This window comes from Babylonia areolata, chromosome 13 (assembly GCF_041734735.1).
Source record: "Babylonia areolata isolate BAREFJ2019XMU chromosome 13, ASM4173473v1, whole genome shotgun sequence".
In the NCBI taxonomy this organism is placed as follows: domain Eukaryota; kingdom Metazoa; phylum Mollusca; class Gastropoda; order Neogastropoda; family Buccinidae; genus Babylonia; species Babylonia areolata.
This window is the reverse complement of record NC_134888.1, coordinates 26,793,331-26,818,137: the sequence shown is the minus strand read 5'-3', so window position 1 is coordinate 26,818,137 and position 24,807 is coordinate 26,793,331. Positions and strand designations below refer to the sequence as shown.

Genomic DNA, 24,807 nt, shown 5'->3' with positions numbered 1-24,807 from the left:
CCCCCTCCAACCCCCCAAACCCCCCAACGCCTCCCCCACTTCCTCGATCGGCATGGGAAGTGTGAGGGGTGGAGGTAAGGATGGATATATGAGAACCTCCTCCATCCCACAACCCCCCACCCCCACCCCCACCCCCCACCAGGATCTACCTGGTGAGCAGGGAAATGGAAGCTAATGATGGGGGAGTGGGATGGGGGGTGTGGGGTGTGTGTGTGGGGGGGGGGGGTTTAGGGGGGTAGGGTTATGTTATTGGTGCCGTCATGAGCACCAATATTACTAAAATATTACAGTGCCGTCACTGTGATTCGAACCCGGCACCCTCAGATTGAAAGTCCAACGCTTTAACCACTCGGCTATTGCACCCGTCGCTCTGTTCACTTTAACAGCCCTATCACCAGCATTCCCAGCGGCAGCCCGTTCCGCGGCCCTGTTGGCCCTATCGTTACCTGTGATGTTGCAATGAGCTGGGACCCACTGCTAGCCGCACGCGACACCCTCAGACTTGGAGCTGGTGAGAAACAGCGAGCATCCCGGCCGCCACACCCTCTGTGCTGGACCTGGAGTCTTGTCTTAATTAAATTGGGTAAAGTATGGAGATTTTTCCGATCTCCCAGGTCAACATATGTACCGACTTCCTAGTGCCTGAACCCCTTTCGTGTGTATACACATGGAGAAAATCAAATGCGTACGTTAAAGATCCTGTAATCCATGCCAGCGTTGGGTGGGTTATGGAAACAAGAACATACCCAGCATGCACACCCCAGAAAACAGAATATAGCTACCTACATGTCTGTCTGAGTGTGTATGTGTGCGTGCCTGAAATCTGATTGAATGACACAGGAAACGAATGATGAGTGCCCTCTACTGCAGTCATCATATAGTGTGTGTGAGGGGCGGAGGGGGCGGGGTGAGTTGTTTGTGTGTGCGCTGGCGTGTGTGTGTGCGTGTCATGGGTATTTTCGTCGCACGCGTGTGCGCGTGTGTGTGAAATAGAAATGCAGTTGAGTATTTCATTATCACACTATTCTTGTATATATGTATATATAAATGTGTGTGTGTGCGCGCGCGCGCGCGTGCGCGCGCATTCATTTTTGTTCTTGCCTTTCATCTGCTTGTTTCCTCTCTGTCTCTGTGTGTGTCTCTCTCTTTCCTATAATTTTTTTTTCTATATTTTTTTGTGAAAGCCCGCCTGGCTCAGGCTCTCAAAGGTCTTGTCATCGTGAGCTGTGAGGGAGATAGGCCTGCAGCTACTCACCTCTCTAAGGGGCTTTCCCCGTTTTGAGGATGGGGGGGGGGGGGGACGATGGCGTGTTTCCATGCCTCTGGGATCACCCCCTCCTCCCAGCACCGTTGGTAGAGGGTGAGTGAACAGCAGCTCGACATGAGAGTCCTGTATCTCCCTCAACATCCTGTAAGAGACCCCGTCGGTGCCCTGAAGCCATCTTTCCTGAGAGAGGAAAGCACCCTCACTAATTTCTGACTCAGTGATGGGCTGGTTGAAAGCTGCTGTTATTGCCCCGTTTGTGGGATCCGACAGCCGTTCTGTGCTGTACCTTTTCTCAGTTCATGTACGTCCTCCGGCAGGTTCTCCACCGTGCTCATCCTACAGGTGTCGGCAAAGGCCTCTGCCTTCCCCGCGTCTGTGGTCAGCTCGGTGTCACCTGTGTGGATGTCAGGGTGCGGGTGGACATACCGCTGGTTTTTTTGTTTTGTTTTTTTTCTTTCTTTTTTTAGTTAAAAAAAAAGGAAGAAATCTCTTTATACATTGAAATAAGGTCAGTGTTGCCGGAGACCTGTTGAATGTAAGTTTGCCAGAGCTCTGATTTTTAGCACAGGCAACAACAGTCTTGTAGCTTTTTATTTGCTTTTTTTTTCACTTTTAGCATGCATAATATGTGCAAGCGTTTCATTTGCGATCCGGATTTTTAACACCAACGTGAAGTCGGTTCTACTCTATGGCTCAGAGACGTGGAGAGTGACAAAGACCAGCACCCACAAGCTTCAGACATTCACCAACAGATGTCTAAGAAACATCCTGAACATCAGATGGCCAGAGGTTGTCTCCAATGAAGAACTTTGGAACATGACAAAACAGGCCCCACTGGAGACGGAAATCAAGAAACGGAAATGGGGATGGATAGGCCATACACTACGCAAGCCTGCAACAAACATCACAAGACAGGCTCTTGATTGGAACCCACAGGGGAAAAGGAAAGTTGGCCGTCCGAAGCAGACCTGGCGGAGAAGCATTGAGGCAGAGACAAGGGCGGCCGGAATGACGTGGGCCGAACTGAAGAGGACCAGCCAGAGCCGGGTGCGTTGGAGGAGTGTTGTTGCGGCCCTATGTTCCCCACGGAATCAAGAGGAATAAGTCAAGTAAGTAAGTCAAGTTTCATTTGCGGCAGTGCGTCTGTATCGCCGGCACGCCCTCCCTTCAGCACTGTCTGCTCTGTCGCAGTCCCGGTTTCCACCAGGGGTTGTTGCTGTATTTTGGAGGCACATGTCCGCCCCATGGGAACAGCCCTGTGAACGGCCCCGGACGACACCACTGCAGAAATGCTCGTTGAGCTCAGTGATGCTCATCCGTGCCGCATTAGGCTTCAGGCGTCTCCATGAGCAGCTTTTTTGAATAGATCCCAGTCAGCTCTGTTGTAACAGTACGCTCCAAAGTGACTTGAGGGTGGGGGTTGGCGGGGGGGGGGGGGGGGGGGGGGGAGGGGGTAGGGGGGGTGCTCCATCCAGCACTATGCCGTGGTTAACTGTAATCATGGATTCTATCCAATGTTCGACAGTTCCTCGTCTTCTGTTGCAGATCATTATCTTTGATAAAATTTTATTTTATATTTCTATGTCATGATTTTGTCGCCAGTATTAAAACAGTACGTAGAGTGCTATTGGAAGTACTAAAAAAAAAGTGAAAAAAAAATAGAAAGAAAAAGTTTTAATCAATGAAGAAGGCATGTGAAGCACACACACACACACACACACACACACACACACACACACACACACACACACACACACACACACACACACACACACACACACACACACACACACACACACACACACACACACACACACACACACACACACACACACACACACAAATACGTGGTGCTTCATGACCTGTATGCAACTGAGACAAAAAAACCCAACAACAACAACAAAAAACCCCAACCAAACAAACAAACAAAAAACAACCTCAAACAACAACAACAACAACAAAAAAAATACCCTGTAATCGTGATGGGGAGGTGGTCACTGGAGAGGGGCTTCTCCCCCCCGCCCACCACTCCCCGTCACGTACCAGATCACAGCTGACCAGGCTCAGGTCACTTGCCCCCCCCCCCCCCCCCCCCCCTGAACCGTCTGTCCCAGAGACAGCTGTGCACTGAAATCACCCACGACCGTCGGGCTACAGGAGTTTTTTTTTTTTTTTTTTTTTTTTTTTTACCCACAGCCGCTTTCAACCGAACGGTCGTGCCCTCTCTGTTTTGAGCCCGCTGACCAACTAACATTGCCAGGCCGGGGGACGAGGAAGGGGGAGGTGGTGAAAGGGGGGGGGGAGGAGGGGGGCACGAACCTATAAATAGACATGTGCTCCTCGTGGGGCCGTGGCATGGCCCGCGCCCCGAGCTGCCATGCTGGTGTTGGAGGGGACATCGGCTGAGACCACCATCAGCGGGTTATGTTGGCGGTCCACTGCCCATTACTGCCCCACCCCTTTAAGATATCCCCCCATGTTGGGGTGCGCACGACCGGTCCCTCCATTTCCTCGCCCACCCCACCCCTTTAAAATATACCCCCAATGTTGGGGTGAGCACGACCTGTCCCTCCTTCTTTTCCTCGTCGTCCCTCACCCCTTTAAGATATACCCCCATGTTGGGGTGCGCACGACCTGTCCCTCCTTCTTTTCCTCGTCGTCCCCCACCCCTTTAAGATATACCCCCATGTTGGGGTGCGCACGACCTGTCCCTCCTTCTTTTCCTCGTCGTCCCTCACCCCTTTAAGATATACCCCCATGTTGGGGTGCGCACGGCCTGTCCCTCCTTCTTTTCCTCGTCGTCCCTCACCCCTTTAAGATATACCCCCATGTTGGGGTGCGCACGACCTGTCCATCCTTCTTTTCCTCGCCTCCCCACCCCTTTAAGATTCCTACCTGTCCCTAGAGGTAACGCGTCCGCATAGGAAGCGAGAGAGAATCTGAGCGCGCTGGTTCGAATCACGGCTCAGCCGCCGATATTTTTTCCCCCTCCACTAGACCTTGAGTGGTGGTCTGGACGCTAGTCATTCGGATGAGACGATAAACCGAGGTCCCGTTTGCAGCATGCACTTAGCGCACGTAAAAGAACCCACGGCAACAAAAGGGATGTTCCTCGCAATATTCTGTAGAAAAATCCACTTCGATAGGAAAAACAAATAAAACTGCACGCAGGAAAAAAATACAAAAAAATGGGTGGCGCTGTAGTATAGCGACGCGCTCTACCCTGGGGACAGCAGCCCGAATTTCACACAGAGAAATCTGTTGTGATAAAAAGAATACAAATACCCCCATGTTGGGGTGCGCACGACCTGTCCCTCCTTTTTTTCCTCGTCGTCCCTCACCCCTTTAAGATATACCCCCATGTTGGGGTGCGCACGACTTGTACCTCCTTCTTTACCTCACCTTCCCACCCATTTAAGTTATACCTCCATGTTGGGGTGCACACGACTTGTACCTCCTTCTTTACCTCACCTTCCCACCCATTTAAGTTATGCCCCCATGTTGGGGTGCGCACGACTTGTACCTCCTTCTTTACCTCACCTTCCCACCCATTTAAGATATACCCCCATATTGGGGTGCGCACGACCTGTCCCTCCTTCTTATCCTCGCCCCCCCCCCCCACCCCCCGCCCCCCCCCCCCTTTTAAGATATACCCCCATGTTGCCGTGTCCACGGCCTGTCCCTCCTTTTTTCCCCGTCGTCCCTCACCCCTTTAAGATATACCCCCATGTTGGTGTGTGCACGACCTGTCCCTCCTTCTTTTCCTCGTCTTCCCTCACACCTTTAATATATACCCCCATGTAGGGTGTGCACGACCTCTCCCTCCTTCTTTTCCTCCTCGTCCCCCACCCCTTTAAGATATATCCCCATGTTGGGGTGCACACGGCCTGTCCCTCCTTCTTTTCCTCGCCTCCCCACCTCTTTAAGATATACCCCCATGTTGGGGTGCGCAAGACCTGTCCCTCCTTTTCCTCGTCGTCCCCCACCCCTTTAAGATATACCCCCATGTTGGGGTGCGCACGACCTGTCCCTCCTTTTCCTCGTCGTCCCCCACCCCCTTAAGATGTACCCCCATGTTGGGGTGCACACGACCGGTCCCTCCTTCTTTCCCCCCCCCCCTTTAAGATATACCCCCATGTTGGGATGCGCACGACCTGTCCCTCCTTCTTTTCCTCGTCGTCCCCCACCCCTTTAAGATATACCCCCATGTTGGGGTGCGCACGACTTGTACCTCCTTCTTTACCTCACCTTCCCACCCCTTTAAGATATACCCCGTGTTGGGGTACGCACGACCTGTCCCTCCTTCTTTTCCTCGCCCCCCTACCCGTTAAAGTATACCTCCTATGTTCAGGTGCGCACGACCTGTCCCTCCTTCTTTTCCTCGTCCCCCCCCCCCCCACCCCTTTAAGATATACCCCCATATTGGGGTGCGCACGACCTGTCCCTCCTTCTTATCCTCGCCCTCCCCCCCCACCCCTTTAAGATATACCCCCATGTTGGGGTGCGCACGACCTGTCCCTCCTTCTTACCCCCCCCCCCCCCCACCCCCCCCGAGCCCCTCCCACCCTTTTAAAATATACCCCCATGTTGCCGTGTGCACGGCCTGTCCCTCCTTTTTTCCCCGTCGTCCCCCACCCCTTTAAGATATACCCCCATGTTGGGGTGCGCACGACCTGTCCCTCCTTCTTTTCCTCCTCGTCCCCCACCCCTTTAAGATATACCCCCATGTTGGGGTGCACACGGCCTGTCCCTCCTTCTTTTCCTTGCCTCCCCCACCCCTTTAAGATATACCCCCATGTTGGGGTGCGCACGACCTGTCCCTCCTTTTCCTCGTCGTCCGCCACCCCTTTAAGATATACCCCCATGTTGGGATGCAAACGGCCTGTCCCTCCTTCTTCCCCCCCCCCCCACCCCTTGAAGTATACCCCCCATGTTGGGGTGCGCACGACCTGTCCCTCCTTCTTTTTCTCGTCGTCCCTCACCCCTTTAAGATATACCCCCATGTTGGGGTGTGCACGAACTGCCCTCCTTCTTTTCCTCATTCCCCCCCCCCCCCCCCCTTTAAAATATACTCCCATGTTGGGGTGTGCACAACCTGTCCCTTCTTTTCTTCGCCCCCCCATCCCTTTAAAATATACCCCCATGTTGGGGTGCGCACGACCTGTCCCTCCTTCTTTTCCTCGTCGTCCCCCACCCCCTTAAGATGTACCCCCATGTTGGAGTGCACACGACCGGTCCCTCCTTCTTTTCCTCGCCTCCCCACCCCTTTAAGATATACCCCCATGTTGGGGTGCGCAAGACCTGTCCCTCCTTTTCCTCGTCGTTCCCCACCCCTTTAAGTTATACCCCCATGTTGGGGTGCGCACGACCTGTCCCTCCTTCTTTTCCTCGTCGTCCCCCACCCCCTTAAAATGTACCCCCATGTTGGGGTGCGCACGACCTGTCCATCCTTCTTTTCCTCGTCGTCCCCCACCCCCTTAAGATGTACCCCCCATGTTGGGGTGCACACGACCGGTCCCTCCTTCTTTTCCTCGCCCCCCCACCCCTTTAAGATATACCCCCATGTTGGGGTGCGCAAGACCTGTCCCTCCTTTTCCTTGCCTCCCCACCCCTTTAAGATTCCTACCTGTCCCTAGAGGTAACGCGTCCGCATAGGAAGCGAGAGAGAATCTGAGAACGCTGGCTCGAATCACGGCTCAGCCGCCGATATTTTTTCCCCCTCCACTAGACCTTGAGTGGTGGTCTGGACGCTAGTCATTCGGATGAGACGATAAACCGAGGTCCCGTTTGCAGCATGCACTTAGCGCACGTAAAAGAACCCACGGCAACAAAAGGGATGTTCCTCGCAAAATTCTGTAGAAAAATCCACTTCGATAGGAAAAACAAATAAAACTGCACGCAGGAAAAAAATACAAAAAAAATGGGTTTCGCTGTAGTATAGCGACGCGCTCTACCCTGGGGACAGCAGCCCGAATTTCACACAGAGAAATCTGTTGTGATAAAAAGAATACAAATACAAATACCCCCATGTTGGGGTGCGCACGACCTGCCCCTCCTTTTTTTCCTCGTCGTCCCCCACCCCTTTAAGATATACCCCCATGTTGGGGTGCGCAAGACCTGTCCCTCCTTCTTTTCCTCGTCGTCCCTCACCCGTTTAAGATATACCCTCATGTTGGGTGCACACGGCCTGTCCCTCCTTTTTTCCTTGCCTCCCCCACCCCTTTAAGATATACCCCCATGTTGGCGTGTGCACGACCTGTCCCTCCTTTTTTCCTCTTCGTCCCCCCCCCTGCCCCCCCTTTAAGATATACCCCCATGTTGGGGTGCGCACGACCTTCCCTCCTTCTTTTCCTCACCCCCCCCACCCGTTTAAAATATACCCCCATGTTGGCGTGTGCACGACCTGTCCCTCCTTTTTTCCTCTTCGTCCCCCCCCCCCCCCCCCCCCCTTTAAGATATACCCCCATGTTGGGGTGCGCACGACCTTCCCTCCTTCTTTTCCTCACCCCCCCCCCCCCCCCCAACCCGTTTAAAATATACCCCCATGTTGGGGTGCGCACAACCTGTCCCTCCTTTTTTCCTCTTCGCCACCCCCCCCCCCCCTCCCCCCCCCTTTAAGATATACCCCCATGTTGGGGTGCGCACGATCTGTCCCTCCTTCTTTTCCTCGTCGTCCCTATACCCCCATGTTGGCGCGCGCACGCACGAATACCTCCGGGCAGCCTCTCCACTCTGCTCTATGCCGTTCGTGGCAGATGATATACAGGTGAGGGTGGCGGTGCACTCTCTTACATCCATGTGGTCACTCCTTCGACCACACCGTGAGCACCGGGCGACCTTGGACCAGCACTGGGCCCTGGTGTGGCCCACCACCCGACTCTTTCTGCAATGGTTTACCAGGCGGCGTGGGGGAAAACCTGGAAGGGGGTCTGGCAATCCAGACCTCCCTCATTGGCAAATCGGTTCTATTCGTTCGAACACGATCTTCACTGCCTTGGACACCTCCCCGTGCTGGTTTTCCAGCCAGTTGGTTTAACTCTCTCCATACGAACGGCGAAAGAGACGACGTTAACAGCGTTTCACCCCAATTACCATCATCAAAATATTGCAAGCGGAACGCTCTTATACTGAAGAGGTGAATGTTGACAAAGAATACCACAGTTCTGACGACGGAAGCTAAAGGTTGGGTCATTCAGACACCCACTGTACATCCGAGGGGTCTGTGTGGAGGAGAAGAGAGGACTGGCCGTACTGAGTGAGTTAAACATGACTCAAAAACAAGTCAAGTCATTGCGAACACACGGCGCCTGGTGGGTAAAGGGTGGAGATTTTTCCGATCTCCCAGGTCAATATATGTGCAGACCGGCTAGTGCCTGAACCCCCTTCGTGTGTATATGCAAGCAGAAGATCAAATACGCACGTTAAAGATCCTGTAATCCATGTCAGTGTTCGGTGGGTTATGGAAACAAGAACATACTCAGCATGCACACCCCCGAAAACGGAGTATGGCTGCCTACATGGCGGGGTAAAAACGGTCATACACGTAAAAGCCCACTCGTGTGCATACGAGTGAACGTGGGAGTTGCAGCCTACGAGCGAAGAAGAAGAAGAAGATCCCCGTCCCCACAGTGGAACGGGTGGTGAGCCCGATACCCCTCGGGGAGTGGGCCACCAGTCAGCTGATTAAAAGGCCGATTTGGTGGCTGACAGTGTCCGGGTCTCTTCAATTAACCGTCTGTGTATGTGTGTATGTATGTGGACATGTGTATGTATGCATCAATACACATGCGTATCAAACATAATATGTGTGGGAAAAGATACGTGTGTTCATGTGTGTACATGCGTGTATTATTCATGTGTATTTTTGTAGTTGTTTGTGTTCGTGTAAGCATGTGTTGATGAATGCATATATACATTTGTGTCTTCGTGTGTGTACACGTGAGTCAATGTTTATTTATATATGTATTTGTATGTTTATAATGCGAGGTTTTGTTTTCTCCCTTTTTTTTTTCTTTTTTTTTTACCTTTCTCGGGGGTACTCCTTTATTTTTCCTTTCAGAGTTCATCCCTGATTTAATTCATATTTGATGTAGTTTATAACACAGCCACTGTTATGTGGTCACTGTGTTCCTGAGCATTTTCCCAGCACACCATAAGCTCCAGCTTGTTGCTGCTCCGTGTGTTCGCAATGACTTGACTTGTTTTTGAATCATGTTTAACTCACTCAGTACGGCCAGTTCTCTTTTCTCCTCCACACAGAACAGACCCCTCGGATGTACAGTGGGTGTCTCAATGACCCAACCTTTAGCTTCCGTCGTCAGAACTGTGGTATTCTTTGTCAACATTCACCTCTTCAGTATAAGAGCGTTCCGCTTGCAATATTTTGATGATGGTAATTGGGGTGAAACGCTGTTAACGTCGTCTCTTTCGCCGTTCGTATGGAGAGAGTATCATTTTGTTTTCCATTGTAAGGAATACAGTGTTATTAGAAATGATTATACATTCTTTACACATCCGTTTGCATTAAGACATGATCTAGTAGCTATCCTTTCATCAGATAATGAAGACATCCTATTTTCACTCGCCAAATGTATTGTTGAAGCATACAACATTCGAAGGAAAAGATTAACCGAACGATCGTTTTAACATGATAGAAACATAATGCAGAATAAAATATAAGATCCATAACTCAATTTAGATTGGTAAATAACCAAAAAAGGCTCGGCTGCAAAGTTGGATGGTCATATGTTCGAATTAATTACTTAGTATTATGCACGAGTAATATGGAATATGTTGTATTAATGTTGTGGGTGTGAATGTATGAATGTTTATGTGTTTATGAATATGTACTTATTTGCTTGTTATTTCCCCTTATTTTTCGATTTACTTTTTCTTTTCGTCGTCTACTAAAATAAGCTGAATAATCCCCCTTGGCACTAGAGCTGTAAAACGCTATTTGCCAATAAAAAAAATTGTCATTGTCATTGTCATTGTCTCTCTCTCTCTCCATACACACACACTCTCTCTCTCCTGATTTATTAGAGTTGTACATTCTTCTGTTCGCGGATGATATAGTATTGCTATCTAACACTGCGATTGGTCTGCAAAATCAAATTAATATTCTGAATGATGCATGTAAAACACTCTTCTTGAATGTAAATACTGACAAGACCAAAGTGATGGTTTTTTCGAAAAGGTGGCTTTTTGGGAAGATATGAAAAGTGGAATCTCGGTGGAAATGCTTTAGAAGTAGTGAATGAATATAATTATCTAGGGTTTGTTTTTACGACAAAAATGAGTATAAACAAAGGAGTAGATACTTCAGCAGTAAAAGTCAAACATGCATGCATTGACTGTATAAAATATATAACGAAGCTGAATGATACTTCCTGATCCGGATTTTTAACACCAACGTGAAGTCGGTTCTACTCTATGGCTCAGAGACGTGGAGAGTGACAAAGACCAGCACCCACAAGCTTCAGACATTCACCAACAGATGTCTAAGAAACATCCTGAACATCAGATGGCCAGAGGTTGTCTCCAATGAAGAACTTTGGAACATGACAAAACAGGCCCCACTGGAGACGGAAATCAAGAAACGGAAATGGGGATGGATAGGCCATACACTACGCAAGCCTGCAACAAACATCACAAGACAGGCTCTTGATTGGAACCCACAGGGGAAAAGGAAAGTTGGCCGTCCGAAGCAGACCTGGCGGAGAAGCATTGAGGCAGAGACAAGGGCGGCCGGAATGACGTGGGCCGAACTGAAGAGGACCAGCCAGAGCCGGGTGCGTTGGAGGAGTGTTGTTGCGGCCCTATGTTCCCCACGGAATCAAGAGGAATAAGTCAAAGTAAGTCAAGAATGAAACTTCCAAAGGATGTTTTTTTTTCAAAATATTTGATGCTCAGGTACAACCCATTCTTTTGTACGCTTCTGAGATGTGGGGTCTTAACAGACTTGATAATATTGAGAAAGTTCATTCCTTTGCATGTAAACGTTTTTTGAACATACTTCTTAGAGTACCAAACAAGTTTGCATACAGCGAACTAGGACGTTATTCACTGTATATAAATAGTGCTATAAGGTGTATCAAGTACTGGTTAAGGTTGTTGAATATGAATGTGCACAGATTACCCAGACAGGCATATTTGATGTTGTTTAACCTGGACGAAAGGGGGAAAATGCTGGTTTTCTTTAGTAAAAAAATACTTTATTTAGACCTGGGTTTGGATATGTCTGGTTGCAACAAGGCGTTGGTTGTGAGCAAACTTTTTTGTCACAATTTAAGCAAAGAATGAAAGATATATTTATGCAAGAGTGGGACGAGTCAGTAATGTCTAAAGATATATATCATAACTACAGACTGTTTAAAACTGGTTTTCAGTGTGAGCAATATTTTGACTTTGTGGATAAAAAGTGTTTTTGGGACTGTTTGGTAAAATTGCGGCTTGGTTTGTACCCAATAAATGGATCATTTTTCAGGAGAACATTCAAATATAATTCAAATTACGCATGTAAACGTTGTATCGTGGTCGAAGATGAAAACCATTTTATAAACAATAATGTCCTTTACAATAACCTGCGGCGAAAACATCTGAACTCTGAAGGTCAATCGTATGTTCACTTGCTGAAGAATGGTTCTATTTACAGTATTCGTAAACCCTGCGTTTATATATTTAATGCCCTGAAGATACGACAGGAATTCTGTGATAACAATGAAGAAAGTTAGAATTAATTTACTATGCACAAGAAGCACTTTTGTTCTACAGGTTTAAGTTAGTACGTATTTTACATTTTGTTGTCGCTGCGTGATCACCATATTGTGTATTTTTGACCTCTTTCTAGGGGCCGGAGGCCTGGTGATTAAAGTTTTTGTTCTTGTTCTTTGTTCTCTTATACACACACACACACACACACACACACACACACACACACACACACACACACACACACACAAACACACACACACGCATACACACACACACACACACACACACACACACACAGAGTGAAGATACCCCAGAATGACAACAGGACCCTGAAAACAAGGTGTGTGATGTGGTCAGCAAACATCGCCTTATGATTGATGAGTCAGAGAAGACATTGCCCCCTCACCACCACCACCACCACCACCACCCACCCTCCTTCCCTGTCTCCCCCTCCCCTTCTCTCACTCCTCTCCCTCATGAAGGGAAACAATTCCAACACATCGTGATATTAACTTCCACCAGCTCTATTTCATTCATGTTTTGTATAGCTGAGTATAAACAAAACAAAACAACAAAAAAAAAAACAACCTCCCTCTCTCTCTCTCTCTCTCTCTCTCTCTCTCTCTCGCACACACACACACACACACACACATCCACACCCCCCGCCCCCCCGCACTCCCCCCCCCCCCCCCCCACACACACACACACGGTGAGAGAGGATATCTTGGCATGATAAGAAGCAAAGTGAAAACAAGAGAGACTGATCTGATCAGCAAACGTCGCCTTGTGTTTAATTCAGTTGATGGGGCAGATGAGACAATGGCCTTCTTCCTCAGTCTGCCCCACCTCCACCCTCCGTCCGCCTCTCTCACCCCCTCTCGCACAACTCCGCCCTCCCCTTCCCCCCCCCCCCCCCCCCCCCCACACACACCCCCCCCCCCCATCCACAACCACCCTCACATCTGACACCATATACCATCCCTACCACCGTCCTATATCCGCTACTGTAAACACAAGATGATAATCATTATCACAAGAAACTCAACTTTGCAGTAGTGACGGACATGGTGATTGTTTCCAGAAGCGTGAATCACATGATGACAACTTAGCGATGGCTACTGATGAGACTACGGTCATCCAGTTTGCTTATTTCCTATTCGCTTGTGCCTGATTCGCCTTTTTTTTTTTTTTTTCTTTTTTTTTTTTTTTTTATTCGCCTATCACTAAATTAGACATCCCGATTTTCCTATTCCCAGTTCGCTTATGATCTCAGTTGCTTTTGTATTTGTATTACTCTTTTTTTGTCACAACAGATTTTTCTATGTGAAATTCGGGCGTCGCTACACTGACAGCGCCACCATTTTTTTTTTTTTTTTTTCTGCCTCCAATCTTATTTGTTTTCCTATCGAAGTGGATTTTTCTACATAATTTTACCAGAGACAACCCTTTTGTTGCCGCGGGTTATTTTACGTGCGCTAAGTGCATGCTGCACACGGGACCTCGGTTTATCGTCTCATTCGCATGACTAGCGTCCAGACCACCACTCAAGGTCTAGTGGAGGGGAAGAAAATAATTATTGGCGACTGCCGGTGTGATTTGAACCAGTGCGCTCAGATTCTCTCGCTTCCTGGGCGGACGCGTTACCTCCAGGCCATCACTTCACATGTGTGTGTGTGTGTGTGTGTGTGTGTGTGTGTGTGTGTGTGTGTGTGTGTGTGTGTGTGTGTGTGTGAGTGTGTGTGTGTGTGTGTGTGTGTGTGTGCTTGTGTCTCTGTGTGTGTGCGCGCGCGCGCGTTTGTGTGTGTGTGTGTGTGTGAATATAATGGAATAAAATATTGTCATAAAACCTTATTGTTCATAAGACACAAGAAAACATAAACATGAGCATAATTATTATGAAAAAGAAATATTCGTGAACAAATTTCGCCAGTCTTGCCTGTAATTCCGTTTGTAAGATCAGTTCGCTAGTCTTGGCATTTGGACGGCATATATCGTTTAGGAATGTGCGTGTGTGTGTGTGTGTGTGTGTGTGTGTGTGTGTGTGTGTGTGTGTGTGTGTGTGTGTGTGTTAGGGAGGGAGAGCGTTGGAGGGCGAGTGTGTTATAAACGACAACTTATGCCCACCGATTTCGCCATAGACTACACTTCGTGAAAGAAAAACGGCGCGTTTGTTTTAATTCAGCACCGCAATCATACGAAAAAGTATCAATTATTTCCCGACATAGAGAGAGACAGACAGACAGACAGACAGACAGACAGACAGACACAGACACAGAGAGAACAAGAACAAGAACAAAACTTTAATCTCCAGGCCTCTGGCCCCTAGAAAGAGGTCAAAAGTACACAATATGGTGATCACGCAGCGACAACAAAATGTAAAATACGTACTAACTTAAACCTGTGAGAGAGACAGAGAGACACAGAGAGAAAGATACAGAGAGACAGAGACATAGAGAGACAGACAGACACAGAGAGACACAGAGAGGGAGAGAGAGACACAGAGAGAGAGAGAAACAGAGACAGAGACAGAGAGACATAGAGAGACAGATAGATACAGATAGACACAGAGAGACAGAGACAGACACACAGACAGAGACAGAGAGAGAGACAGAGAGAGAGAGACAGAGACACACACACACAGAGACAGAGAGAGAGAGAGAGAGAGAGAGAGACAGAGACACAGAGAGACAGAGACAGAGACACACACACACACACACACACACACACACACACACACACACACACACACACAGAGATCCATTTCATTCGATAAGCCATTCCCGATTTGAAGATTCAGGTTGAAGCGCCGTTCAGGTGGTACGCGCAGGACAGACGGTCAGTGATAAACGGTGACCATGCTGTAATCGTAAAACGCTGCGTGCCAAGGGTAAAGCAAATACAGGGTGTGACCGGATCTTGACCACGTGGTACGTACTATCTCGTGCAGTTACAGTAGCGCTGGTGTTGGCCAGTCACTGTGTGTGTGTGTGTGTGTGTGTGTGTGTGTGTGTGTAAACACTTTAAGTGTATGTTTGTTTATCGCTTGTCGCCCGCCCTCCCCCTCCCCTCCCCGCCCCCCCACCCCCACCCCCGCACCCACCCGCCAACCCTCGATGTATCTGTTTGTCTGTCTCTCTATGTGTCTGTCTATGTGTCTGCGTGTCTGTTTGTCTGTCTGCCTCTCTCTCTGTGGTTCTGTCTGTCTGTCTCTGTCTCTCTCCCTCTCTCTCCTCCTCTCTGTGGTCATGTCTGTTACGTCTGTCTGTCTGTCTCTCTCTGTCTGTGTCTGTCTGTCTGTCTGTCTGTCTGTCTCTCTCTCTCTCTCTCTCTCTCTCTCTCTCTCTCTCTCTCTCTTCCTCTCTATGGTCATGTCTGTTACGTCTGTCTGTCTGTCTGTCTGTCTGTGTCTCTCTCTCTTCCTCTCTGTGGTCATGTCTGTTACGTCTGTCTGTCTGTCTATCTGTCTGTGTCTCTCTCTGTTCCTCTCTGTGGTCATGTCTGTTACGTCTGTCTGTCTGTCTGTCTGTGTCTCTCTCTGTTCCTCTCGGTGGTCATGTCTGTTACGTCTGTCTGTCTGTCTGTGTCTCTCTCTCTCTTCCTCTCTATGGTCATGTCTGTTACGTCTGTCTGTCTGTCTGTGTCTCTCTCTCTCTTCCTCTCTATGGTCATGTCTGTTACGTCTGTCTGTCTGTCTGTGTCTCTCTCTCTCTTCCTCTCTATGGTCATGTCTGTTACGTCTGTCTGTCTGTCTGTGTCTCTCTCTCTCTTCCTCTCTATGGTCATGTCTGTCTGTCTGTCTCTATGTCTGTGTCACTCTCTCTTCCTCTCTGTGGTCAGGTCTGTTACGTCTGTCTGTCTGTCTGTGTCTCTCTCTCTTCCTCTCTATGGTCATGTCTGTTACGTCTGTCTGTCTGTCTGTGTGTCTCTCTCTCTTCCTCTCTGTGGTCATGTCTGTTACGTCTGTCTGTCTGTCTGTCTGTCTGTGTCTCTCTCTTCCTCACTGTGGTCATGTCTGTTACGTCTGTCTGTATGTCTGTGTCTCTCTCTCTGTTCCTCTCTGTGGTCATGTCTGTTACGTCTGTCTGTCTGTCTGTCTGTGTCTCTCTCTCTTCCTCTCTGTGGTCATGTCTGTTACGTCTGTCTGTCTGTCTGTGTCTCTCTCTCTTCCTCTCTATGGTCATGTCTGTTACGTCTGTCTGTCTGTCTGTCTGTGTCTCTCTCTCTCTTCCTCTCTGTGGTCATGTCTGTTACGTCTGTCTGTCTGTCTGTCTGTGTCTCTCTCTCTTCCTCTCTGTGGTCATGTCTGTTACGTCTGTCTGTCTGTCTGTGTCTCTCTCTCTTCCTCTCTGTGGTCATGTCTGTTACGTCTGTCTGTCTGTCTGTGTCTCTCTCTCTTCCTCACTGTGGTCATGTCTGTTACGTCTGTCTGTATGTCTGTGTCTCTCTCTCTGTTCCTCTCTGTGGTCATGTCTGTTACGTCTGTCTGTCTGTCTGTCTGTGTCTCTCTCTCTTCCTCTCTGTGGTCATGTCTGTTACGTCTGTCTGTCTGTCTGTGTCTCTCTCTCTTCCTCTCTGTGGTCATGTCTGTTACGTCTGTCTGTCTGTCTGTCTGTCTGTCTGTCTCTCTCTCTTCCTCTCTGTGGTCATGTCTGTTACGTCTGTCTGTCTGTCTGTCTGTGTCTCTCTCTCTTCCTCTCTGTGGTCATGTCTGTTACGTCTGTCTGTCTGTCTGTCTGTGTCTCTCTCTCTTCCTCTCTATGGTCATGTCTGTTACGCCTGTCTGTATGTCTGTGTCTCTCTCTCTTCCTCTCTGTGGTCATGTCTGTTACGTTTGTCTGTATGTCTGTGTCTCTCTCTCTTCCTCTCTATGGTCATGTCTGTTACGCCTGTCTGTATGTCTGTGTCTCTCTCTCTTCCTCTCTATGGTCATGTCTGTTACGCCTGTCTGTATGTCTGTGTCTCTCTCTCTTCCTCTCTGTGGTCATGTCTGTTACGTTTGTCTGTTTGTCTGTCTGTTTGTCTGTCTGTGTCTCTCTCTTCCTCTCTGTGGTCATGTCTGTTACGTTTGTCGGTCTGTCTGTCTCTCTATGTGTCTGTCTCTCTACGTGTCTTTCTGTCTGTCTGTCTGTGTCTCTCTCTCTCTCTTCCTCTCTGTGGTCATGTCTGTTACGTTTGTCTGTCTGTCTGTCTGTCTGTCTGTGTGTGCCTCTCTCTCTTCCTCTCTGTGGTCATGTCTGTTACGTCTGTCTGTCTGTCTGTCTCTCTTTCTCTCTATGGTCATGTCTGTTACGTCTGTCTGTCTGTCTGTGTCTCTCTCTCTCTTCCTCTCTGTGGTCATGTCTGTTACGTTTGTCTGTCTGTCTGTCTGTCTGTCTGTGTGTGCCTCTCTCTCTCTTCCTCTCTGTGGTCATGTCTGATACGTCTGTCTGTCTGTCTGTCTGTGTCTCTTTTTCTCTCTTCCTCTCTATGGTCATGTCTGTTACGTCTGTCTGTGTCTCTACGTGTCTGTCTCTCTATGTGTCTGTCTGTCTGTCTCTGTCTGTCTCTTTGTGTGTCTGTCTCTCTGTCTCTTTGTGTGTCTGTCTGCCTGTCTGTCTCTGTATGTGACTGTCTGTCTGTCTCTGTATGTGTTAGTCTGTCTGTCTCTGTATGTGTCTGTCTGTCTGTGTGTCTGTATGTCTCTCTATGTGTGTGTCGGTGTGTCTGTTTGTCTGTGTGTATGTCTGCCTGTCTCTCTATGTCTCTCTCTATGTATGTCTTCTTGTATGTATCTGTCTGTATGTCCATCTGTCTGTCTCTGTATGTGTCTGTCTATATGTCCGTCTGTCTGTCTCTCTATGTATCTGTCTATGTCAGTCGGACTGTCTCTGTATGTGTCTGTTTTTTTTTTGTTTTGTTTTTTTTTTTGGGGGGGGGGGGTTCAAACATTTTTATTCAATTTTTACATTGTTAAACACACACACACAGAGAAACAAAAAGAAGTACTACTACTAATAATAATAGTAATAATAACACAGCCACAAGAACATGCTGGCAAAGATCAATGAATCAAGATCAAATATAAGGTCGCCGGGCACAGTCGAAGGAGTCTGATAAATTGTAGGTTGTCAACCTCACAATAAATGACACATATGTGGCCATACTTTAAATTGCATAGTAAGATACAAAATATAGTAATAACAATATCAGAACTGTATGACAATATATATTCTTATTTCAATTTGTATTAAAAAACAAGGATTTATATGGAGACCATTTGCTGATAAAATCATTATAAAGAAAGTTTTTTCCTAGCTATATATTCTTCAACTGTATATCTGTATTCCAATTTTTTTTATGAAACCCTGCAGAACAGGTTCAGTGCTGTTCATCTTGCGTTGGTGCAAGTATTGTTTAGCCAGCAACAAAATGAAATAAAAAGTGGGATCAATGACTATATTTTTGTCATGTCCAAGTATGACTAATGGTTCAGTTAATTGCTAATTTTGAGCATTTGGGCATCTTTCGTTAACCAGATCCATTAATTCTTGCCAGAAACGTTGGATGGTTGTACACTGCCAAAACATGTGTCTAATACTATCTTTCATTGTGTTGCAAAAACTACACAGGTCATTGTTAAGTACACCCATCTCTTTAAGTATAACATTTGTCCCAAGGCATCTGTGCACAATTCTGATCTGAAACCATTTCAGTTTAACATCTGGAATCTTACAAATGTACAAAAAACATTTTCTCCAGTCATGAACAATGTTGAGTTTTTCATCCCATTTTGAACAACACTGTGGATGAACACCATTGTCTATAAGTATGTCATAATAAAGCTTGGAACCTTTACATATGGACATCAATTTCTTGAAAATTATAGACATATTTAAGCATTGATCATTATCTATGGTTATGTTCTTCTTTTGAATGTACTTTTACTGCCGATATGTGACCAGCAAAAGTAAGAAAATTGATGTCGACATTATATTTTCGTTTGAATTCTTCGTAAGAAATGAAATGTCCATTTTCAAGCAAAAAATGTGCAATACAGCATATACCTTTATCTATCCATGTTTTTCCCCGAATAAATGTTTTCCCTATTTGTATTCTTCGATTATAAAATACTGGTTCTGCCAGAAGCTCAGCAGAGGTATTGCAATCTATTTTATAGAAAAATTCTTTGTATGCATTAAATACATCTGTCCAAAAAATATTTGTTTGAGCGAAAGATAATGTTATTTCTGGCCCGTATTTATGGATATCATTCAGCACAGGAAAATTAGCCATGGCAATGTTTTTCCATTTATGATGCGTTTTACCCACTTTCCGTATCCAAGTCAATTTTAGAGAGGATGCATAGGTTTTTAATTCCGGTAATCCCAGACCACCATTTCTGATACTTTTATGCGCAGTTTTTCTATTTATCTTATCATTCTTTTTGTTCCATACAAAACTATAACAGTGATTTTGTAAAATGCGAAAAAAATTGTCAGGTGGGTTAGGCAGTAAAATCCACAAATGAGTCAGTTTAGACAAAATTAATGATTTTAGAACAGCTATTCGTCCAAGGGGTGTTATTTGCCTTCTTATCCATACTCTAAATAATTGTATAACATCTGCTAATTTTTCAGAGTAGTTCATATTTGCACAGTTTTGTAAATCATTTGTAAACCAGATTCCTAGAATTCTAAATTTTGGTGGATTCCATTCTATCCCTAGATGCTCCATATACCGAATATTAGAATTTTTACTACTTCCCAGCCAAACTGCACTTGTTTTTCCAAAATTCATATGTAGGCCTGATTTATGCCCAAACGTGCCCACTATATGCATGCATGTCTCAAATGATTTTTTGTCACCTGCTAAAAGAAATTCAGTATCATCTGCGTATTGAGAAAGTTTGTGTTCTATATTGTTGATCGTTATACCACGTACATCTTCATTTTCTCGTGTCATTATTGCTAATATTTCAACACACAAAACAAAAAGGTACGGTGATAGTGGGTCTCCCTGTCTACATCCCCGTTCTACACTAAACCAGCTAGAGACTTGCCCATTTACAAGAACACAGGATCTGATATTATTATAAAATGTTTCTATCCATTTACATATCCCATTTTGGAAACCAAATGCTTTTAATACTTTAAACATAAAATTCCAACCAACTGAATCGAAAGCCTTCTCAAAATCGATATTTAACAAAAGTCCAGGTAGATTGTGCTCTTCTAAGTAAGCTATTGTGTCATAAATCAACCTTATATTGTCACCTATATATCTATTCCTGATAAAGCCAGTTTGGTCTTCTGCAATAAGTTTGGGCAAGACAGTTTTTATACGGTTGGCTATACATGACGATCCGATTTTATATACGATATTTAACAGTGATATTGGCCTCCAGTTCTTGATGAAGTTTCTAGGTTTGTCTCCTTTAGGGATGCATACAATTATTCCTTGTTTTTGAACGCAAGAAAGTTGACCTTTTCTAAAACTAGTGTTTAATGACCTTACAACAAAATCACCTATTCTGCTCCAAAAACACTTAAAAAATTCTGCCGTGAAACCATCTGTACCAGGACTCTTATTGTTTTTCATATTTTTTAGTACTAAACTAGCCTCTTCAAACGTAATATCGCCCTCTAAATCATGTGCTTCATCAACATCTAAACATGGAATATCTTTTATAAGTTCGTTAATTTCGCAGTCTTCAACGTTTGAACTTTTATACAAATTTTCATAGAAACCTTGGACTTCTTTTAGAATTTCTTTTTGGTTATTTAGAACATTGCCATGTGTATCATTTAATCTAGCCATATTCTTGCTTATATAATGACGTTTTTCTAAATTACAGAAATATTTAGTTACTTTTTCCCCATCTGCTATCCATCTTGCCCTTGATCTTAAAATTACTCCCTCTATTCTTTTCTCCCGAATAGCTCTCAATCGTTACTTCTTTGCTTCTATATTCATAACATCTTCCTTACTTTTTACTTCTAGCTTTTCTAGTTGCTGAATGTCTTGTTGTAAAGTATTCTCCTCTTCGTTTGTTTTCCTTTTCTTCATTGTTGCATAAGAAATAGTCCTTGATCTAATCTTCATTAATAGAAAGTCTAGGAATAGATCATCAGGTACTGACAACTGTAAGTCTTGAACTGGAATAGTATCCACTGCCTCTCTTAAATACGGGCTAACTGCATACTCCTCTTTAACCTTTTTTATCTCTTCATTAATTTCGTCTAAATAACCCTTATCTTTTAATAATGAGGAGTTGAATTTCCAAAACGTGTTCCGTTTACATTTGTTATCAAATTTTAGCCTTAACAAGATCATTGAGTGGTCAGTTCTATATCCGTAATCAATATCTGCATCTTCAACTAAAGAAACTACTTGATCTGAAATGAGAAAAAAATCCAACCTAGCTTGTTGAAATGGATTAGTTCTTCTCCATGTGTATCTGTGAACATCTTGATTTAGATCCCTCCAGATATCGTTCAATTCTAATCCGCTAATCATTTTTTCTACTATCTCTCTAGCCTTTGGGTTGTTAACGTTTCTATAGTTATTATAGTCTCTAGATGGGTCGAGTACTAAATTAAAATCTCCACCAATTATTACATTACTGACATTGAAATCTTTAATTTTTTCGCTTAAAATATCATAGAATTCCGGGTCATCTCTATTTGGACCATACACATTTACAAACAGAAAGTCATTTTGCTTAATTTCGGCCAATATCATAATACTGTTTCCCCCATCACCCCTATAAACGTTTTTTACCTTGAATTCAAAATTGTTATTAAATAGAATAGCAACTCCTCTTGCGTTAGATGCATGGCTTGCGAAGTAAGCTTGATAACCCCACTCAGAAAGAATATAACATTCCATATTTTTTTCAAAATGTGTATCTTGCAAAAAATAGATCGAATATTGTTTATTTTTTAAATAATGAAACACATCTCTTCTTTTTTGACTATTGTTCAGGCCCTGACAATTAACTGAAACAATTGATAAAGAACTATCCATATTGCATAAAACAATCAGTACATTGATCAAACAACCCACTAGGTTCATCAACTGAACCGACGACAAAGAGTATATGCTTATCACAAGAATATCTTTGAGACAAAATGTCAAATGGATCCAGCAAACATTCAAACATGCATACAAAAATATTTGATATAAAAATCGACATATAGTTACATTTACACATACATCTGACAATATACTTTACCATCGCAAGCAGACGCAGCAATAAATTGATTGCTCGCGAGTGAAAAGTGCCTTTCGTTACAATTATCATTATGCTTTTCTTTTGACCAGAACACACATTTCCTTAATAGAGAGATGAAGAGAGTGTGTGAGGAGAGAGAGAGACAGAAACGGGGGGGGGGGGAGGGGAGGGGAGGGGGACAGGCGAAGACAGACACACAGAGAGAGAGACAGAAGTGACAATTTTCAACCTGATGTCATGTGCGCTTTTCTCGCACAGTACAAGGAACATGGCAAGGGGAAACAAAAAACAAACATGAACTTTCATCCGGCACACATAAAACATTTCCAAATTGTGTCGCGTTTCCGTGTTCTCCGCCACCCATGAAATCCGTGATAAATATGCATGAAATCCACACACAAAAAAAAGAATGTCAAAGTCATGATCCAAGTGTGAATGGGGGAAGGGGGAGGGACGGAGGGGGCAAGGGTCAGACTGGCAACAAACAACTTGAATACAATTCACATCCACAGTTTGGCGTGCCAGAAAAAAAACATCAGGGTTTGACCTTGAGCTTCGGAGTGTGTGTGTGCACAAGCGTTAGATAATTAAATGTAGGTGCGCGCACATGCGCGCGCTAGTGTTTACTTATGACAGAGTGAATGTGAGCATGTGTGTGCACGCACGCGCCCGCGCGTGTGCACTGGTAGTAGTGTTTCCACACAAATTTCACACACATTTACACACACACAAAACCAAAACAACAACCCCCCCCCCCCCCCCCCCCCCCCCCCAACACCCCCCCCCCACAAAAAAAACAACAAAAAAACAACAACAAAAAAAACCTGGTCTATAGAGGATAGATTTGAAGAACACACACGTACACACACACACACACACACCCCCACACACACACAACAAAACAAAACAAAAACAAACACCACACAGACACACATACACACACACACACACACACACACACACACACACACACACACACACACAAAAGTCTTGGCCATCGCGATATTTGAGCGGAATGATAATAGCCCCAATAAATGCATATCATATAGATAAACCTACACATGCATAAGTGCACACATGTACAAATACTACATATCATACACACTTACATATCAATTTACATGCAAATGCATACATGCATATCCACATGCACATATGCGTTTTCACATGGGGAGACCTGAGTATAGGGAAGTTACATGATGTTTGTGAAAAGAAGAAAAAAAAATACTAGCAAATTGTTCAACATACACAGCAACAACAACAACCCCACCCCCCACCCCCGACCCAAACACAAAAAATCACTGTCGACCGTGACATACAGCTTGTGATTCAATACGGATCATAGAAATGGGTTCCATAATATGCAAGGTGTAGACCAGTATATATTACTGCATAATGTCTAAATAAATACACCACCCAAAGAAAACGATATCCATCTGCCTAACTTTTCTCTCTTCTGCATAAATCTACATAATGACACAACCAAACTATTTTTCTCTCTCTTTTCCCGCAATGCTTCCTCTTTCTCTGTGGCCCAAATTTACTCCGATCAATGATATAACATTATAATGACATGGGTAGATGGAACGAGAGAGAGGGAAGAGAGGATGAGAAGGAAAACACGAACACACTGATAAAAAAACACAAAACAAAAAAAACAAAAACAAAAAAACCCAACAACAACTGCACAACTCATCTCACGCACATTATCAACAGCATCGCAGTTCCTCCACAAAGCGAATGTTTCCACATTCTTACTTTAGTGTTTAAAACTATTAACATTTAAATTTTTCAAAGTCAACATCCATATAAAAATTTTGGACTGGATGTGTGGTTGACCAAGAATGAAAATTCATATGCATGTCAGTGTGTATGTGTGTGTGTGTGTATGTGTGCGCGCGCGCGCTTCTTGACACATCAGTTCATATCGGTAAACAGAATGCTTAACTTTTGGTCAGCAACATCATATATAATTACATGAGAATTGCAGGCTGTATCGTACATGTTAGTTTTGTGCAACATTTCCTTGTTAACTGTTTGTACTGTGACTTGAAGCACTTTGAACACTTTTGTAAGAACAAAAACATCACAGTCGCCATTTTAATTGTTCGCTAATGTTTCTTTGTTGAGCTTCGCTACATATGGACAGTTCACTCTCTTTTCTTTACCTTCCTTTCTCACCCCACCTCCTCTTCTCTTCCTTTCTTTATCCCCAACATTGTCAGCATTCCTTCCCTCACCAACAATTTAAGTTTTCTACTACTTCTATCTCCCCCTTCCGCTGTTCCCCCCCCCTCCCCCTCCCCTTCCTACCATGAAGTAATGAAATCTGGAAATCTAGTGATCATTAACATGCATGCATAACAAAAAAAATAATGAAAATAATAATAATAATAGTAATAATAATAATAACAGAATCCTGTTACACTAATCCACTGCGTACGGGGCACGGGGATGGGTGCTTGTATACCATTTTACTTGTCCCAGTACACCAATGGGCGCGCGATGCGGACCCCGACACACACCCGGGAAAGAAAGAAAAGGGGACGGGTGGTTCAAAGCAAAGCCACGAACTGACCATGATGCTAAGACACAATCCCGTCCCCCCTCCCCA

The 24,807-nt window shown here is 45.3% G+C and overlaps 2 protein-coding genes across 2 annotated transcripts in view; both read right to left on the bottom strand.

Moving 5' to 3' along the window:
- Positions 1-24,807, bottom strand: part of LOC143288898 (uncharacterized) — a 134,900-nt gene that overhangs the window by 81,222 nt on the left and 28,871 nt on the right. The gene's annotated exons all lie outside the window — the stretch shown is intronic.
- Positions 375-19,707, bottom strand: LOC143288729 (uncharacterized). Its single transcript, XM_076597355.1, has 7 exons — positions 18,905-19,707; positions 18,493-18,831; positions 8,088-8,150; positions 3,587-3,669; positions 2,442-2,620; positions 1,554-1,661; positions 375-508 (listed from the first exon to the last, which is right to left on the bottom strand). Exons 1-7 carry the CDS (start codon positions 19,691-19,693, stop codon positions 375-377), a joined length of 1,695 nt encoding a protein of 564 aa, XP_076453470.1. The 5' UTR covers positions 19,694-19,707.

What these genes read in the sequence shown, in the direction of transcription:
- LOC143288729 (XM_076597355.1), bottom strand. Translation starts at nt 19,693, where the DNA reads ATGGAGCATCTAGGGATAGAATGGAATCCACCAAAATTTAGAATTCTA. An exon ending in GGCAAGAATTAATGGATCTG is followed by an intron (nt 8,151 to 18,492) that starts GTTAACGAAAGA and finishes AAACCATTGCAG; the next exon opens with AAAGAGTCGGGTGGTGGGCC. An exon ending in GAGCACATGTCTATTTATAG is followed by an intron (nt 2,621 to 3,586) that starts GTTCGTGCCCCC and finishes TATTCAAAAAAG; the next exon opens with CTGCTCATGGAGACGCCTGA.